The sequence below is a fragment of the Solanum lycopersicum genome, chromosome 5, assembly GCF_036512215.1.
Source record: "Solanum lycopersicum chromosome 5, SLM_r2.1".
Lineage (NCBI taxonomy): Eukaryota > Viridiplantae > Streptophyta > Magnoliopsida > Solanales > Solanaceae > Solanum > Solanum lycopersicum.
The window spans coordinates 19073599-19093528 of record NC_090804.1 but is presented as its reverse complement, the minus strand read 5'-3'; the positions used below and the strand labels follow the sequence as shown (position 1 = coordinate 19093528).

General features: G+C 36.3%; 1 protein-coding gene across 2 annotated transcripts; it reads left to right on the top strand.

Moving 5' to 3' along the window:
• Nucleotides 1-15710: 15710 nt before the first annotated feature.
• Nucleotides 15711-19643, top strand: LOC101259154 (nudix hydrolase 2-like). Of its 2 annotated transcripts, XM_004239208.5 has the most exons (8): nt 15711-15996; nt 16392-16457; nt 16660-16797; nt 16967-17044; nt 18342-18392; nt 18499-18533; nt 18678-18786; nt 19325-19643. In XM_004239208.5, exons 1-8 carry the CDS (start codon nt 15862-15864, stop codon nt 19499-19501), a joined length of 789 nt encoding a protein of 262 aa, XP_004239256.2. In that variant the 5' UTR covers nt 15711-15861; the 3' UTR covers nt 19502-19643. The 2 variants fall into 2 exon arrangements, with proteins under 2 accessions (XP_004239256.2, XP_069154055.1); XM_069297954.1 differs by lacking the exon at nt 16392-16457 and having other exon boundaries at nt 15712-15996.
• The last annotated feature ends 287 nt before the right edge of the window (nt 19644-19930 follow it).

Here is a 19930-nt window from a genome sequence, read left to right as displayed (position 1 = left end):
GTACCCCGCGCTGATGATTTGATTCACACTATTCTTATAGAGGCTCATAGTTCAAGGTACTCTAACATCTTGGTGCAACCAAGATGTATCGTGACCTAAAGCAACATTTTTGGTGGAGTAGAATGAAGCGTGACATTGTTGAGTTTGTTGCTCAATTCCCGAATTGTCAGCAGGTAAAGTATGAACACCAGAGGCCCGGAGGAACACTTCAGAGAATGCCCATTCCTGAATGGAAGTGGGAGAGAATTGCAATGGACTTCGTGGTTGGTCTTCCCAAGACAATGGGTAAGTATGACTCCATTTGGGTAATTGTTGATAGGTTAACTAAGTCTGCTCACTTCATTCCGGTCAAGGTGACTTACAATGCAGAGAAGTTAGCCAAACTTTACATCTCGGAAGTTGTTCGATTGCATGGAGTTCCACTTTCCATCATATCAGATAGAGGTACGCAGTTTACTTCTAATTTTTGGAAAACATTGCATGCTGAATTAGGTACTAGGTTGGATCTTAGTACCGCACTTCACCCTCAGACCGATGGTCAGTCTGAGCGAACGATTCAAGTGTTGGAGGATATGCTTCGTGCATGTGTGATAGAATTTGGTGGCGATTGGGATAACTTCTTACCCTTAGCAGAGTTCTCCTACAACAATAGCTATCACTCAAGTATTGATATGGCCCCATTTGAGGCACTGTATGGGAGAAGATGTAGGGCTCCCATTGGGTGGTTTGATGCATTTGAGGTTAGAACTTGGGGTACTGACCTTCTGAGGGAATCATTAGATAAAGTGAAATGCATCCAAGAAAAGCTGTTAGCGGCTCAAAGTAGGCAGAAAGAATATGCAGATCGAAAGGTTAGAGACTTGGAATTTATGGAGGGTGAGCAAGTCTTGCTGAAGGTTTCGCCCATGAAAGGGGTGATGCGGTTCGGTAAGCGAGGTAAGCTTAGTCTGAGGTATATTGGTCCATTTGAAGTTCTGAAGCGCGTGTGAAAGGTAGCTTATGAATTAGCCGTACCTCCAGGACTGTCAGGAGTGCACCCGGTATTTCATGTGTCTATGCTGAAAAGATACCATGGGGATGGTAACTACATTATTCGTTGAGATTCAGTTCTGCTTGATGAGAATTTGTCTTATGAGGAAGAGCCTGTTGCTATTTTAGATAGAGAAGTCCGCAAGTTGAGGTCAAGGGATATTGCATCTATCAAGGTTCAGTGGAAGAATCGGCCAGTTGAAGAATCCACTTGGGAGAAGGAGGCTGATATGCAAGAAAGATACCCACACCTGTTTACAGATTCAGGTACTCCTTTTCGCCCTTGTTTTTCTTCTTGTACTCGTTCGAGGACGAACGATGGGTAAATTGGTATCTATTGTAACGACCTGTTTAGTCGTTTTGAGCAGTAGAGTTTATTCTGGTAGTAACTGTCAGGGTCGACGGATTCCACGACGGACCGTCATGGGCACGACAGAACCGTCGAGGGTGTCTCGTTCCAAAACACTTAGATTCTGAAAATTTGGGTACTGAGATCGACTCTCTGAACATCACGACGGAATGGCAGGACAGACCGTCACAGAGCTCTTTAATGAATTCGACTCTCTGAACTCTGTGACGACCCTGCAGTACGGACCGTCACAGGCTGCATAACCCTGACTGGGTCGGATTTCTGTTAAATATTTTAAGGGGCGTTTTGGACTATTCATGCTTATAATTATAAAGTTAGTGGGTTAATGTTAATAATTCAATTACTTGGGGGTTAAAGGAGATAACCTTGAAATAAATAGTGGGTTATTTATATCATCTTTTATACTTAATTATATGACAATTAGGGTAAAAGAAAAAGGGTTTGAATAAGAAAAATAGAAAGAAACAGAGAGAAGAGGGACGAACGAACGAGAGAAAGAAAAGAACGCAGCTTTGGGAAAGTAGATTGCTTGATCACGATTCTTCGGTGGAGGTAGGTTATGGTTTATGCTAATTCATAGTAAACTCTTAATAGCGAATGATATGTATTGGGTAGTATTGTAAAGTCTTCTATATGCTTAATTGTGTGCTTGCATGATGTGATTATGTAAATGTAATGGATTGGAAAGATGAGGCTGTAAATCTTAAACCTTAAATCCACTTTGTTAATGATGGTGTCTTGGCATAAAAGAAGGCTTGATGAACTAAAAGAATGAGGTTAATGGATCGGGTGTCACGAACCGACATGTAGTATTAGGGGATCGGAGTGTCACGTTCCGACACCAGGATAGTAGATGGATCGGAGTGTCACGTTCCGACACCTGGATAGTAGATGGATCGGAGTGTCACATTCCGACACCAGGATAATAGTGGATCGGAGTGTCACGTTCCGACACCAGAATAGTAGTCGATCAGAGTGTCACGTTCCAACACCAGGATAGTAGTGGATTGGAGTGTCACGTTCCGACACCAGGATAATAAAGAGAATGAATATTGAGGGGATCGGAGTGTCACGTTCCGACACCAGGATAGTAAAGAGAATGAATCTTGAAATATGTTAATATACTCAATCTAAAGAACCTGTTTCCCAAATGAGTATGGTGTGGAGGCTTGAGTCCACATAGATGTGCTTGGTGTTGTGGCCAATGGTTATGGTACTTGTTGTTGCCACCTGTTGAGAATATTATTTGATTTTATGTATTATCTGACATATATTGCTTTCTATTTTGAGTTGGCCGATGATACCTACTCAGTACTTGTGCCTTGTACTGACCCCTACTTGTATTTGTTTTTCTTTGTTAATTGTGGAGTGCAGCAAACGTGCCATCGTCTTCAACTCAACCGCAACTCTAACCAGTCTTCATCACGTCATAATTTAGGGTGAGCTATTGTTCCTAGCTCGGACTGGGTTCTCTCTCATTCATGTCTTGATGTCCTTGAAGTTCGGACATGGACCATCTATTTACTTATTTTAGTTTCCTAGATTATCTTAGATTTAGTAATTGGAGGATAGATGTTCTTGTGGTGATGACTTCCAAATTTTGGGGAATAATAAGTATTAAATTTTAGAAGTTATTAATTGATTTTGTTAATGAGTTTTAAGTCTTCCACATTATATTCTGTTTATTATGGTCGAAATGTTGGGGTTTAGATTGGTTGGTTCGCTCACATAGTAGGATAAGTGTGGGTGCCACTCGCGGCTCGTTTTGGGTCGTGACATAACAATTGGAAGAAATTGATTTTAAGTGAAAGCTCCACTTCTAGTAACCTCAATCACGAATCAAAACCAAACAAATCATGTGATGATTTTGCCCCAGAAACCAATAATCAATAGATTTTATCAATTTTCAGTTTTTGATCAATACTATGCCATAACTATTTCTTACTATTTGTTAACAATAAAATAAAGAAAAAGTCCACACATGGCAACAAACTATAGCTTCAATTCCTTGTAATGAGTTTACACTATAATACTGCCTAATTCCCTTAACCTATTGTAAATTAAATTTCCTAGAATTTAATGAAATATCCTTATTTTTCAATTACCCTATTGTGTTCTGCAGTGGTAAAAGTGACCCAATATTTATTTTACTATTATTTTCTTTAACCACTAACTAAGTAAATTAGTAAAACTATCCCACTAATTTCATTGTTATAATTATTAATAGTCTAAAACACCCAAGTATCAAAAGAGTAAAGCTAAATAGGAAGAATTTATAATTAGTTACAATTCTGGTAATGAGAAATTAGATTAAGGATAAAAACTCACTAAAATTGAGAGTTAAAATTATGTACATATACAAAGTAGAATCAAAATTGTATAATATAATTTTTATTTAAGCATGAGAGGAACAATATTGTTTTTGCACCGAAGAGAGAAAATCCACAGGCATTAAATGAAGACACAAAATGAAAGATGATGTATTAACTGTTATATACAATCTAATTGACACATCATAAAAATATTACCGAAAAACTAAAATATCTCTAATTTAACTTTTATTAACAGATAACAGACCGATTGATACCCTTACACTTCTATGTTAAAATAGTTAAAAACATAATATAATATATAAATAAATACTCCTGCAACACTAATCCAAACTTTTTGGATTTTAGTTCAGGTTAGCGGAATCCAAAAAATTAACTAGGTTCAAACATTCTGTAGAGGAATATACATAGCTCAAGTCAACATAAAAAAACTACTTCTTTTGATGCTTGCCATAGAAAATATAAAAACAATACTAATTAATAAGTTATATATATGCGGATTGTGTTTTTTTTTGTTTGAAACTATGTAAATGGGTCATAAATAGAAGTGTGCAAAAATTGAATTGATCGATAAATTAAATTAATAAAAGTGTTATTAATTTATTGTTATTGGGTATATTGAGTTAACGAATTTTTATCGGTTTTATAAAAAAAATATTGAGTTATCCATTTGGTAATGATTTTTAATATTGGATTGTTGGTTAAATGTAACGACCTGTTTAGTCGTTTTGAGCAGCAGACTTTGATTCTGGAAAAACTAGCAGAGACGACAGACCCCACGACGGACCGTCATGGGCACGACGGACCGTCGAGGGGGTCTCGTTCCAAAACACTTAGAATTTTGAAATTTGGGTACTGAAATCGACTCTCTGAACTTCGCGACGACATGGCAGGACGGACCGTCGTGGGCACGACGGACCGTCACAGACTCTTCAAGGAGATTGAGTCTCTGAACTCTGTGACGGAGCAGCAGGACGGACCGTCGCAGGCACGACGGGCCGTCACAGGCTGCGTAATCCCAGGCTGAGTCGGATTTCTTTAAATGTTTTAAGGGACGTTTTGGACTATTCCTGCTTTAATTATAAAGTTAGTGGGTTAATATTAATAAGTCTAATTACTTGGGGGTTAAAAGAGGTAACCTTAAGTTAATTAGTGGGTTATTATTGCCATCTTCTATTCTTAATTATATGCTAATTAGGGTAAAAGAAAGAGGGTCTTGAATAAGAAAAATAGAAAGAACAAGAAGAGAGAGAGAGGATCGATCGAGAAATAGGGAAACGAAGAGAAAACACAAAGCTTTGGGAATTTGCTTGCTTGATCATGAATCCTCGGTGGAGGTAGGTTATGGTTTTTATACTATTCGTAGTAAACTCTTAATAGCGAATGATATGTATTGGTAGTATTGTAAACCCTTCTATATGCTTAATTGTATGCTTGCATGAATGTGATGTTGTAATTGTGATAAAATAAGCATGATGAAGCTATTGAATCCTAAATCTTGAGAAACCCTAATCTACTTTGTTAATGATGATGCCTTGGTATAAAAGAAGGCTTGATGAACGAAAGTAGTAAGATTAGGGGATCGGGTGCCACGTTCCGGTACCAGGATAGTATATGAGGATCGGAGTGTCACGTTCCGACACCAGGATAGTATATGAATCGGGTGCCACGTTCCGGTACCAAGATAGTATATGAGGATCGGAGTGTCACGTTCCGACACCAGGATGGTATATGGATCGGGTGCCACGTTCCGGTACCAGGATAGAATATGGATCGGGTGCCACGTTCCGGTACCAGGATAGAATGAGGATCGGAGTGTCACGTTCCGACACCAGGATAGTATATGAGGAGCGGAGTGTCACGTACCGACACGAGAGGAATAAAGAAAATGAATCTTGAAAGATGTTAATGTACTCAATCTAATGAACCTAATTCCCAAATGAGTATGATGAGGAGGCGTGAGTCCTCATTGATGTGCTTGGTGTTGTGACCAAGGGTTATGGTAATTGTAAATGCTGCATGCTAAGGATATTAGTTGATTTTATGATGTTATCTGATATATACTATTTTCTATTTTGAGTTGGCCGATGATACCTACTCAGTACTTGTGTTTGTACTGACCCCTACTTGTATTTGTTTTCTTTGTTATTGTGGAGTGCATCAAACGTACCGTCGTCTTCAACTCAACCGCATCTCTAGCCAGTCTTCATTACTCCGGATATCAGGGTGAGCTAATGATTCTAGCTTGGACTGGATCTTCTTCTTCATGTCTTGATGCCTTGAAGTTCCGGCATGGACTAGCTTTATATTTATTTTAGTTTTCTAGAATACTCTTCGTTTAGTAATTTGATCATAGATGTTCTTGTGGTGATGACTTCCAGATTTTGGGGAATAATAGATGTTGAATTTTAGAAGTTATTGAATTGGTTTTTATTAATGAGTTAAGTCTTCCGCATTACTTTCTGTTGATATTATATTGAAATGTTAAGGTTTAGATTGGTTGGTTCGCTCACATAGGAGGGTAAGTGTGGGTGCCAGTCGCGGCCCGATTTGGGTCGTGATAAACTTGGTATCAGAGCATTAGGTTCGTTGGTCTCAGCACACAAGAACGAGTCTAGTAGAGTCTTAAGGAACGGTAGGGGGATGCCTTTACTTTTCTTTGAGAGGCTATAAGACTTTAGGAAAATTCTATTCTTTCTTTCTTTCTTTCGTGCTACTACTTGGATTCAATTGGTATCTAGGTGATACAAATTGGTATCTGACCATCTTCACTCTATTTCGCAGATGGTTAGAACTAGAGCAACGACTGCACCAACATCAACACCGGCAAGACAAGAAATGTCTGAGCCAACCACTGGGCTGTAGCTCGAAGAGGAGTAGTGGCGAGAGGCTGTGGAAGAGGTCGTGGGAGGACGTCCTCTAGAAGAAGAGGACGAGCACCTAGCCCATCTAGTACTAGGGCGGTGACTCCTCCACCAACTGAGGAAGTGGTAAGAGAGGGCGAGGATGGGGAGAATGAGCAAGTGCAGAATGAGGAATTGCCACCCAACCTACCCCATAAATGATAAATCAGGTTCTGGGTTATCTTAGCGGGTTATCTAATCAGGGCCAGACACCTCCTGTGTTTTCTGCACCAGCACCTCAGGTTCGGGAGGTACAACATGCGGCTACTATGGCTCCCCGCATGAATGCCTCATTGGAAATAGGCACGTTTCCTCGTCAGACTACAGGGCCTATAATGAGAAGTGATCAGCATGAACTTTTCAATAAGTTTTTGAAATTGAAACCTCCAGTCTTCAAGGGTGCTGAATCTGAGGATGCCTACGATTTTCTGGTTGACTGTCATGGGCTACTGCACAAGATGGGTATAGTAGAACGGTTTGGTGTTGAGTTTGTGACTTATCAGTTTCAAGGGAATGTCAAAATGTGGTGGCGGTCACATGTTGAGTGTCAACCAACAGAGGCACCACCCATGACTTGGGCATCATTCTCTAGCTTGTTTATGGAGAAGTACATCCCCCGGACTTTGAGGGATAGGAAAAGAGATGAATTCTTGAGCCTAGAGCAAGGTAGGATGTCGGTTACTGCATATGAGGCTAAGTTTCGTGCACTTTCCAGATATGCCACTCAGCTTCGCTTCAGTCCACAAGAGCGGATTCGCCGTTTTGTGAAGGGGTTGAGGTCAGAGTTGCGGATTTCAGCCTTACAGGTAGCGACTACAGCGAAATCCTTTCAGGAAGTGGTAGACTTCGTAATAGAGGTGGAGGGAGTAAAACCTGATGACTTCACCATGGCATCGACATCAAAAAGGTTTCGAAAGGGAGGTGAGTTTAATGGTTCTTACTCTAGAGGACAGGGTTCAGGAGGTTACTCAGTCCGACCAATTCAGTCTTCACTATAGACTGTAGTTGGGGGTCCATCTCAGATCGGTCAACACTTCTCTGAGAGACCTATGCTTGAATCCAGAGAGTGTTATGGATGTGGGGAGACTGGACACATTAAGAGGTATTGTACAAAACAGAGTTACAGACCTCCAATATCCAGAGGTAGAGGTGGTCATGGTAGAGGCCGTTATTCTGGAAGACATGATGGTCGAGGTAATGGTGGTAACCAAATCGGCCGGGGTGATGGGAAAACTGGAGCCACTACAACACAACATGGTAGGGGCAACGGACAGACAAGTAATGGGGCCCATTGTTACGCTTTCCCTGGGAGATCTGAGGTGGAGACATCTAATGCTGTCATCATAGGTAATCTTTCGGTTTGTGATTGCATGGCTTCTGTATTGTTTGATCCTGGATCCACATTTTCTTATGTATCTTCTTCATTTGCTACTGGTCTTAGTTTACCTTGTGAAACTTGACATGCCTATTCGTGTTTCTGATCCGGTGGGTGAGTCTGTGATAGTTGAAAAAGTATATAGGTCTTGTTTGGTGACTTTTGTGGGGAGCAATACTTATGTAGACTTGGTTATCTTAGAAATGTTTGATTTTGATGTAATTCTGGGTATGACTTGGCTTTCTCCGAATTTTGCGATCTTGGATTGTAATGCTAAAACTTTGACTTAGCCAAGCTTGGGACAGATCCGTTAGTGTGGAAGGGTGACTACACTTCCACTCCAGTTCGTATCATCTCCTTTCTTCATGCTAAGAAAATAGTTAGTAAGGGTTTTTTAGCTTTCTTGGCACACCTTAGGGATGATACTACCCAAGTACCTTCAATTGAGTCGGTTTCGATAGTCCGTGAGTTTTTAGATGTGTTTCCCGCAGACCTTCCTGGTATGCCACCGGATAGAGATATTGACTTCTGCATCGATCTTGAACCGGGTACTCGCCCCATTTCTATACCCCCTTATAGAATGGCTCCCGCAGAGTTAAGAAAGTTAAAGGCACAACTTCAAGAGTTGCTAAGCAAAGGCTTTATTAGACCAAGTGCATCTCCTTGGGGTGCTCCGGTGTTATTTGTGAAGAAAAAGGATGGGAGCTTCCGGATGTGCATAGACTACCGGTAGTTGAACAAGGTAACTATTAAGAACAAGTATCCCATTCCTCGCATTGATGACTTGTTCGATCAGTTACAAGATGCTTGTGTCTTCTCTAAGATTGACTTGAGATCCGGTTATCATCAATTGAAAATACGAGCAACGGATGTGCCAAAGACTGCTTTTCGAACCAGGTATGGGCATTACGAATTTGTAGTGATGTCTTTTGGTCTTACGAATGCCCCTGCTGCTTTCATGAGCTTGATGAACGGGATTCTTAAGCCATATCTGGATCTCTTTGTGATCGTATTTATTGATGATATACTGATATACTCAAAGAGCAAGAAAGAACATGAGGAGCATTTCAGAATGGTATTGGAAATGTTGAGGGAGAAAAAGCTTTATGCCAAATTCTCCAAGTGTAATTTTTGGCTAGATTCGGTGTCCTTCTTGGGGCACGTGGTGTCTAAGGATGGAGTGATGGTGGATCCTTCTAAGATTGAGACAGTGAAGAATTGGGTAAGACCTACTAATGTGTCAGAAATAAGGAGCTTTGTTGGTTTAGCTAGCTATTACAGTCGATTTGTCAAGGGATTCTCTTCCATTGCTTCCGAATTGACGAACTTGACTAAGAAGAATATTCCATTTGTATGGTCGGACGAGTGTGAAGAAAGCTTTCAGAAGCTCAAGACTTTGTTGACTACTGCACCAATTCTCACCTTGCCCGTGGAAGGTAAGAACTTCATTGTTTATTGTGATGCATCCTATTCTGGTTTGGGTGCAGTGCTAATGCAAGAGAAGAATGTAATTGCTTATGCTTCGAGGCAAAAGGTGCATGAACGTAATTATTCGACCCATTATTTAGAGTTGGCTGCGGTAGTGTTTGCATTAAAGCAATGGAGGCACTATCTGTATGGGGTTAAGTGTGAAGTATACACGGATCATCGTAGCCTACAGTATGTCTTTACTCAAAAAGATTTGAATTTGAGACAGAGGAGATGGATGGAACAACTGAAGGACTACGATATCACTATCTTGTATCATCCGGGAAAGGCTAATGTTGTGGCAGACGCCATAAGTAGAAAGGCAGGGAGCATGGGAAGTCTAGCTCACTTGCAAGTTTCTAGACGTCCATTGGCTAGAGAGGTTCAGACTCTGGCTAACGACTTTATGAGGTTAGAAGTAAATGAGAAGGGAGGATTGTTGGCTTGTGTGGAGGCAAGATCTTCTTTTCTTGACAAGATTAAGGGAAAACAGTTTGATGATGAGAAACTAAGCAGAATCCAAGATAAAGTATTGCGAGGAGAGACTAAGGAAGCAAAAATCGATGAGGAAGGTTTTTTGAGAATCAAGGGAAGGGTATGTGTACCCCGAGTTGATGATTTGATCAACACTATTCTGACAGAGGCTCATAGTTCAAGGTACTCTATACATCCTGGTGCAACCAAGATGTACCGTGACCTAAAGCAACACTTTTGGTGGAGTAGAATGAAGCGCGACATTGTTGATTTTGTTGCCAAATGTCCAAATTGTCAGCAAGTAAAGTATGAACACCAGAGGCCCGAAGGAACACTTCAGAGAATGCCCATTCCTGAATGGAAGTTGGAGAGAATTGCAATGGACTTCGTGGTTGGTCTTCAAAAGACAATGGGTAAGTATGACTCCATTTGGGTAATTGTTGATAGGTTAACTAAGTCTGCTCACTTCATTCCGGTCAAGGTGACTTACAATGCAGAGAAGTTAGCCAAACTTTACATCTCGGAAGTGGTGCGATTGCATGGGGTTCTACTCTCCATTATATCAAATAGAGGTACACAGTTTACTTCTAAGTTTTGGAAAACATTGCATGCGGAATTGGGTACTAGGTTGGACCTTAGTACTGCGTTCCACCCTTAGACCGATGGTCAGTCTGAGCGAACGATTCAGGTTTTGGAGGATATGCTTCGTGCATGTGTGATAGAATTTGGTGGCCATTGGGATAGCTTCTTACCCTTAGCAGAATTCTCCTACAACAATAGCTATCACTCAAGTATTGATATGGCCCCATTTGAAGCATTGTATGGGAGGAGATGTAGGTCTCCCATTGGTTGGTTTGATGCATTTGAGGTTAGACCTTGGGGTACTGACCTTTTGAGGGATTTATTCGAGAAAGTGAAATCTATTCAAGAAAAGCTGTTAGCAGCGCAAAGTAGGCAAAAGGAATATGCAGATCGAAAAGTTAGAGACTTGGAGTTCATGGAGGGTGAACAAGTCTTGCTGAAGGTTTCACCCATGAAAGGAGTGATGTGTTTTGGTAAAAGGGGTAAATTAAGCCCAAGGTATATTGGTCCCTTTGAAGTACTTAAGCGAGTAGGGGAGGTGGCTTATGAGTTAGCCTTGCCTCCTCTGGAGTGCATCCGGTATTTCATGTGTCTATGTTGAAAAGATACCATGGGGATGGAAACTACATTATCCGTTGGGATTCAGTTTTGCTTGATGAGAATTTGTCTTATGAGGAGGAACCTGTTGCTATTATAGATAGAGAAGTCCGCAGGTTGAGGTCAAGGGAGATTGCATCCATCAAAGTTCAATGGAAGAATCGACCAGTCGAAGAAGCCACTTGGGAGAAAGAGGCTGATATGCAAAAAAGATATACACACCTGTTTATTGATTCAGGTATTTCTTTTTGCCCTTGTTTTTCTTCTTATGATCATTCGAGGACGAACGATGGGTAAATTGGTATCGATTGTAACGACCTGTTTAGTCATTTTGAGCAGCATACTTTGATTCTTGAAAAACTGGCAGAGACGACGGACCCCACGACGGACCGTCATGGGCACGACGGACCGTCGAGGGGGTCTCGTTCCAAAACACTTAGAATTCTGAAATTTGGGTACTGAAATCGACTCTCTGAACTTCGCAACGACATGGCAGGACGGAGCGTCGTGGGCACGACGGACCGGCACAGACTCTTCAAGGAAATTGAGTCTCTGAACTCTGTGACGGAGCAGCAGGACGGACCGTCGTAGGCACGACGGGCCGTCACAGGCTGCGTAATCCCAGATTGAATCGGATTTCTTTAAATGTTTTAAGGGACGTTTTGGACTATTCCTGCTTTAATTATAAAGTTAGTGGGTTAATATTAATAAGTCTAATTACTTGGGGGTTAAAAGAGGTAACCTTAAGTTAATTAGTGGGTTATTATTGCCAACTTCTATTCTTAATTATATGCTAATTAGGGTAAAAGAAAGAGGGTCTTGAATAAGAAAAATAGAAAGAACAAGAAGAGAGAGAGAGGATCGATCGAGAAATAGGGAAACGAAGAGAAAACACAAAGCTTTGGGAATTTGCTTGCTTGATCACGAATCCTCGGTGGAGGTAGGTTATGATTTTTATACTATTCATAGTAAACTCTTAATAGCGAATGATATGTATTGGTAGTATTGTAAACCCTTCTATATGCTTAATTGTATGCTTGCATGAATGTGATGTTGTAATTGTGATAAAATAAGCATGATGAAGCTATTGAATCCTAAATCTTGAGAAACCCTAATCTACTTTGTTAATGATGATGCCTTGGTATAAAAGAAGGCTTGATGAACAAAAGTAGTGAGATTAGGGGATTGGGTGCCACGTTCCGGTACCAGGATAGTATATGAGGATCGGAGTGTCACGTTCCGACACCAGGATAGTATATGGATCGGGTGCCACGTTCCGGTACCAGGATAGTATATGAGGATCGGAGTGTCACGTTCCGACACCAGGATAGTATATGGATCGGGTGCCACGTTTCGGTACCAGGATAAAATATGGATCGGGTGCCACGTTCCAGTACCAGGATAGAATGAGGATCGGAGTGTCACGTTCCGACACCAGGATAGTATATGAGGAGCGGAGTGTCGCGTACCGACACGAGAGGAATAAAGAAAATGAATCTTGAAAGATGTTAATATACTCAATCTAATGAACCTAATTCCCAAATGAGTATGATGAGGAGGCGTGAGTCCTCATTGATGTGCTTGGTGTTGTGACCAAGGGTTATGGTAATTGTAAATGCTGCATGCTAAGGATATTAGTTGATTTTATGATGTTATCTGATATATACTGTTTTCTATTTTGAGTTGGCCGATGATACCTACTCAGTACTTGTGTTTGTACTGACTACTTGTATTTGTTTTCTTTGTTATTGTGGAGTGCAGCAAACGTACCGTCGTCTTCAACTCAACCGCAACTCTAGCCGGTCTTCATTACTCCGGATATCAGGGTGAGCTAATGCCTCTAGCTTGGACTGGATCTTCTTCTTCATGTCTTGATGCCTTGAAGTTCCGGCATGGACTAGCTTTATATTTATTTTAGTTTTCTAGAATACTCTTAGTTTAGTAATTTGATCATAGATGTTCTTGTGGTGATGACTTCCAGATTTTGGGGAATAATAGATGTTGAATTTTAGAAGTTATTGAATTGGTTTTTATTAATGAGTTAAGTCTTCCGCATTACTTTCTGTTGATATTATGTTGAAATGTTAAGGTTTAGATTGGTTGGTTCACTCAAATAGGAGGGTAAGTGTGGGTGCCAGTCACGGCCCGATTTGGGTCGTGATCGATAAACCATTAAGACTAGTAATTTACTACTTTAATTTGTACATAAATATTATATATTAATCTCAATATCTTACTAGTTACCGTCTTTTTTTTTTCATATGAAGTGTAACCATTCAACTACTATGGATTCTTCTACGCGAAAAGGATTATTTTGCAAGTTAATAATGAATGTATTAACTAAATCAAATAGTACAATAACAAAAATCACCCAAACAACTCTGAAATTATAATCGAACAAGATGTAAAAAAAAATAAAATCACATGCACTTATTATATTTACTACACTCATTGAGTTTAAAAATGTAGAAATAAGTTTTATCTCTAATAGAGTTAACATCAAGCACTTCAGGTGCTAGTCCACTTCAAATTAGTATAAGATTGTATGTATTAATCAAATAAATTAGTAACATGCATGTAAAAATGCTAGAAAGGCATTCTTCAAGAAGAAGAGGAAACCTATATATTACATAATTACAGATAAAGAAAGTAAAAAAATAAAAAATTACATAAAACAATTCTGAGAGAAAAAAACTCAGCGAAAAAAAAAATACATGCACTATCACATTCACTACACTCACACGGCCAAGAACATATAAATCATCATTCACTCATGCATATAAGTTCAATTAAGGAAGTTGCACATATAAATACATGAGTTAGTAGCATCCACAAAGACACTATGAACAAAGACCAAAAGAATCATTCTGGATTCAAGAAATAACACAAACAATAAATATCAAATTAAAATATCCCAACATATGCAAACACATTAATATTTTTTTAAAATGGAATTGCATGCCATGGAGGACATGTAAATCAGTAGCTATTCTAATGTTGCTCTATGGAGGACACGCAAATCCTCAATTAAATTTGCTACAAGACACGTAAGCTATCACAAGACATTGAAAAAACAAAAATACCCTTAACTTTATAATAAAAGACATCAAGCACACTGAACAAGCCTTTTCTACTATAGTGGAAAAAATATTACATATCTAGAAAAGAATGATATTCTAAAGAGACTGAAAAAATTGGAACTAGTTAAGGAAGAAAACGAATTAAGCTATTGTAAAGTCGATGTCAAAAAAAAAAATAGGAATAATTGTAGAGAATGACAAATTAATAATATAAAGTAAATATAGTAGTTATTGTTTGATTTATTTGTGTTTCATAGTAAACTGTTTGTCACTCCCTCTCTTTCTCATATTCTCGCTCGCTACTCTCACTCTCTCACTCGCTTCCTGTCGCTCGCCTCTCTCGTTTTATACAATAGAATTATATAAAATGTGTTTCTAATTATATAAAGTGAGAGAAAATTGTATATACACATGTAAATGCATGTATTTTTGTCCTATACACTTATAATTTATACAATAAAAGTACTCTCCTGCCCAAGTATCTTTTTCTTTTCACTCTTTCTCATTTTATACGAATTCAAATTTTATATAATTTCTCTCTTTCTCGTTTTATATAATTCGATTCAATTATATATTCCCAGCCCAAAATCTCTTTTGTCTTTCTCTCTTTTTCATTTTTATATCTCTTTCTCATTTTTATACAAATTCATATTGTGAGATTGAATTCTTTTCTGTCAACCCTTGCTCTTGCCTCGGCTTCGCCTTTCGCCTTATTAAGCTTTGGACTTTCATAATTGACATATACACTTATAATTATACAATTCGTTTTATAAATTTTGTTTTATACAATTTTCTGCCCAAGTTTCTTTCTCTTTCTTGTTTTATACAATTCGTTTTATATAATTCGCTTCAATTGAATATGCATAGCGAATTATACATATATATGTTTGTTATGAAATACAATTATGTAAACTTTACTATAATATATAACTATAATTTTTTTGTGAAAGTTGCCTTAAACAAATATGTTGCAGCCCAATATAATGATTTCTGCACAGGAAAAAACAGGGAGAAATTGGGGATATGTGCAAATAAAATTAACATTTGTCTTGGATAATAATCGTTTTTCAATAATGACACAAATTTTCTATTAATATATAATATATATAATTTGTCTTTCATCAAACAGCGTGTTAACTTACTCTCAAAAGTTAAAACTGTCATACGAGTTTCCTCCATTCTCTTTTGGAATACTTTTTGGGTATTTATGGTACTCATCTAAGCATTTACTCAAGTATAAAGCATTAACAAGATGTAAAAAAATATATTTAGCAAGAAAACAATAATAATATATTTATTAGAAAAATGACATTTTCATCAAATTAAGTAATTAATCAGACTATTATGACATATATATTTTTGTTCAATTTTGTCTAACGTCGTTTTTGACTTTTCCCCATTAAAAATAAAAGTTGGGTCAAAATTAGTTGATCAACTTGTAAGACCACTTCTCATTTTGACGGCTAATTGTTACTATTATATTTATATCCAATGCTTTTAATTTATTTTTCACCAGGATAAATAATAGTGGTCAACACATCGAAATATAAGTAATTCTTATTTTCCTATATGTATAAAGCATGCTCTCCATTTGTTGATAAAATTCATAGGCAATTAGTTGTTTGAAAGAAATTCAACAATATTTGAAGGAGTTATGGAGGAAAATAGACAAGTGTTTGAGGCTGATGAAGATGCATATGGAGGCATGAATGTACATATCAAGGACTCAATGGATTCTATCAAATTCATTGCTATGCTTAGGGCATCCATTACACAATGGACGAATCAGGTATTCCTCCGTCCTAAAAAGAATAATTTAGTTTAACTTGATAAAAAGAGTAAGAAAAAACTTTTAATTTTATGGTTCAAAATTAAAATTATGTAAAATATATGAAAGCCTTCTAATCTTGTGGTGTTAAACATATCACAGGACCAAAAATAATAATTACAGAAAAAAGTAAAAGCTATTGATTCATATTAGATTTAAAATCTTATAAAAATAATGAATGCAAAAATACTTCATTCGTTCATATTTAGTTGTCATCATTTTGAATTTTTTTTTCTTTGAAATATATTTAATTTAAACCTTCGATTTTACGTTTTCTATAGTTATAACATGTTTAAAGTCATAATATATGCCTTTGGTAAAATTAAAGTGATAATATATGTAATTTTTTGTTTTAGGGAAAGAAGGGTGTTTGGATTAAATTGCATATAGAATATTCCCACCTAGTTAACGATGCAGTCAAGGTACGTAAATGCCAACCTAATAAACAAAATTTAATTTATGTGACACTTTTACTATTTTAAAATTCAATATATATGACTTTGAGTTTGATCTAGTTTTAATTATTTTTAAAATAAATTAAATTAACTTTATTTTTCTTTTTTTTTAAAAAGTCACATAAATTGAAAAAAAATATTAAAAATTGATAATTTAATTTGTGTGCAGGAAGGATTTTGGTATCACCATGCAGAGGCAACATACTTGATGTTGGTATATTGGATTCCTCAAACTCCTCATACTATTCCTTCTAATGCTTCTCATAGAGTTGGTATTGGGGCTCTTGTTATTAACGATAATGGAGAGGTATGCATCACGACATATTTAAGATCACAAAATTATATACATACATGTCAACATCAAATATCATTATGCACCCATATAAATATCATTACATAAAATGATATATGGACATATGCTACTTCCAGACCATATTATATTAACATGACATATGTTAATAATAATATTTGGACAGGTGCTAGTAGTTCAAGAAAAAAATGGGACATTCAAGGGCACAGGGGTGTGGAAACTGCCTACTGGGGTTGTTGATGAGGTAATTATGAATTTTCATCGTCACCATTTCGAACCTTTACTCTCTATCTAAATTTATCGTAATTTAAATGATTTTACTTTTATAGTATAAGGAGTAGTATATACAAGTTTTTGATCATGCATGAGTAATACCACGTTTGGTACATATATAGTGGTTAGGACTATATATAAAATTATTATATTATTTGATTTGCAATTCAAAAATCCAAATTACTAATATATAAATTATGAGGGAATTCATATACAATTTAGGCAAGATATACATTGAAATAACTCATACATGAGTAACCCCTTCATGCATAAAGTAATGTACAAATTTCCCATTGCTAATACATGCATAAGTACTCTAACCAACTACCAAATGACCTTTCAATGAAATGACTTATAGGGTGTGTTTGGTATGAAGGAAAATGTTTTTCATGAAAAATATTTTTTTAGAAAATGTTTTCCTAGAAAACAAGTAGATTTTGAACTTATTTTCTCATGTTTGGTTGGTGAGTAGAAAATATTATCTGAAAATGATTCCGTGTTTGATTTATGAATGAAAAATATTTTTAAGTAACATCTTTTATTTTTACTAGAGTAGAAAATAATTTATGAAGTTAAAAAAAAAATTAAAATAACTTTTTTTGGGTGGAGGGGGGAAGAGTGAAAAAATAATAATTTGAAGTTGATAGTATTTTTAAAAAACAAAATTAATTTTTTGGGGTTGGGGTTGGGGGTGGGTAGGGGGATGGCCCGGGGAAGGAGGGAGGGGGGTAGGAATTTGAAAATAAAAATTTGAAGTTGAAAATATTTTTAAAAAGCAAAATTAATTTTGGAAGGGGGTGGGGTTGTGGGAGGAGGCTGGCCGGTGGTGGGGCGTGGTAGTGGTGGTCAGGGATCGGGCGAAAAAATAAAATTTTAAAACTGAAAATATTTTTTAAAGTTGATGTTTTGTTGCAAAAAAAATATAATTTGAAATTGGAGGAGAATTCTGGAAAATATTTTCCTTAATTTTTTAAGAGAAATTATTTTCCTTAATTTTGAGAAAAATGAATTGATTTGAAAAACATTTTCCAATAATTTTGTCCCAACCAATTCTAAGAAAATTGGATAACATTACCAAATACACTCATAATCACACAAATATATATAAATTAATTTAACCACAAATTTCAAAAATATTTCTTTCTTATCAAACTCTGTGCAAGTCAAATTAAACAACATCACATATTGAGAAGCAAGACGGTAATATTTAGATTTTGCATCAAATTAATTCTAATAATTAAATAAACTCAATTGTTTCCAAACAACAGGGGGAGGATATATGTGATGCTGCTATAAGAGAAGTACATGAAGAAACTGGAGTAAGTTCGACACAATTAATTAATTAAGTTTCTAACAATTACTTATACTTTCATCTTTTATTTATGTAGTAATTTTTATTAATTTTTGGTTTATGAATTTCATCAGATCAAAGCAGAATTTGTGGAGCTACTTGCATTCAGGTAATTAATTAATCTCATGTGCCTTTTAATTCTTTAATATATGAACATTTTTTAATTAACGATGTTGTAATTTCATAATTATTTTATTTTCCTTATCTAAATAATTGTTTACATGACTAAAATTTATTATTGATATCATTACAGGCAAAGTCATAAATCATTCTTTGGGAAATCAGATTTATTCTTTGTTTGCATGCTTAAGCCACTCTCTTATATCATCCACAAACAAGATTCCGAAATCGAGGGAACCAAGGTGTGTATGTTGGTTTAATTTGTTTTTATTAAGATTGAGACATTTGAATTTGAAAATTTATATATGAATATTAAGATGAGTCTTAGTATAAATATAAATATGACTATAAAATTCAAGTAAAATACTAAATTGATATTTTTAAAAATTTATATGGAAATTTGTGATAGTAATGACTAACGATGGTGATTATGTGTGTCGATATGGAATGCTATTGACTGATAACGGTGATCGTGGATAGTATCTTATAGCATAGTGATTAATGTTGAAGATAAAGGAAGTTGATGATTGGAACATCACACAAAAAGTTTAGGGACTTTACTGAGGCAAAATTAGTTATATGACTTTATAAGTAAAATTTAGTGATAGCAAATTTTCATTAGTTTAATACATATTTTTAGTAGGGACATTTCCTAGGTAAAACTAAGCATGATTTGATTTTAATTAGTTTGATTATTAATAAACTATAATTCAAGTCTTATTAAAGCCAAAAATTATTTCTTAATTATTTAATAATATTATTCTTTTGTAATATTTGCAGTGGATGGCAATTGAGGAATATGCAGCACAACCTTTTATAAAGAAGCATGAAATGTTCTATAAAATAGCAGAGATTTGCATAGCAAAAAAAGAGGACAAATATAATGGCTTCTCCAAAGTGCTTATGACTTCTGCATTTTCAACTAAGAGGAATTATTTGTACTACAATCAAAACTAGTAGAAACGCACAGTATCTGAAGTTTATGAATTTTGAATTTGTCATCAAGCCATAGCTAGTCCTAGTTAGTAACTGATTTCATATTTAATTATGCATTGTATTTTTGAATTCTATATTATAAAAGTTATTAAATTCGTCTAAATTTGTGATATATTAGCATAATGAGCTTCACGCTAATGGGATTTGTCTTATTCATCCGTCTAATTGATCAAATATTCATTGTTCGATAGAATCAGATTGAGATGTCATAGTCAAATTAAGTTCAAATTCACAAGATTAAATAATAATATGAGTATGTGACCACCAAGTTTAATTACCATTTCTTTTTCTTGTTTAGTTTTCTCTATTTGTTATTCTTGTTACAAATGAAGAAGTTCTCGATAAGTCTAAATTTGGCTTTGCAAAAGAGTCCATTTTTTAAAAAATAAA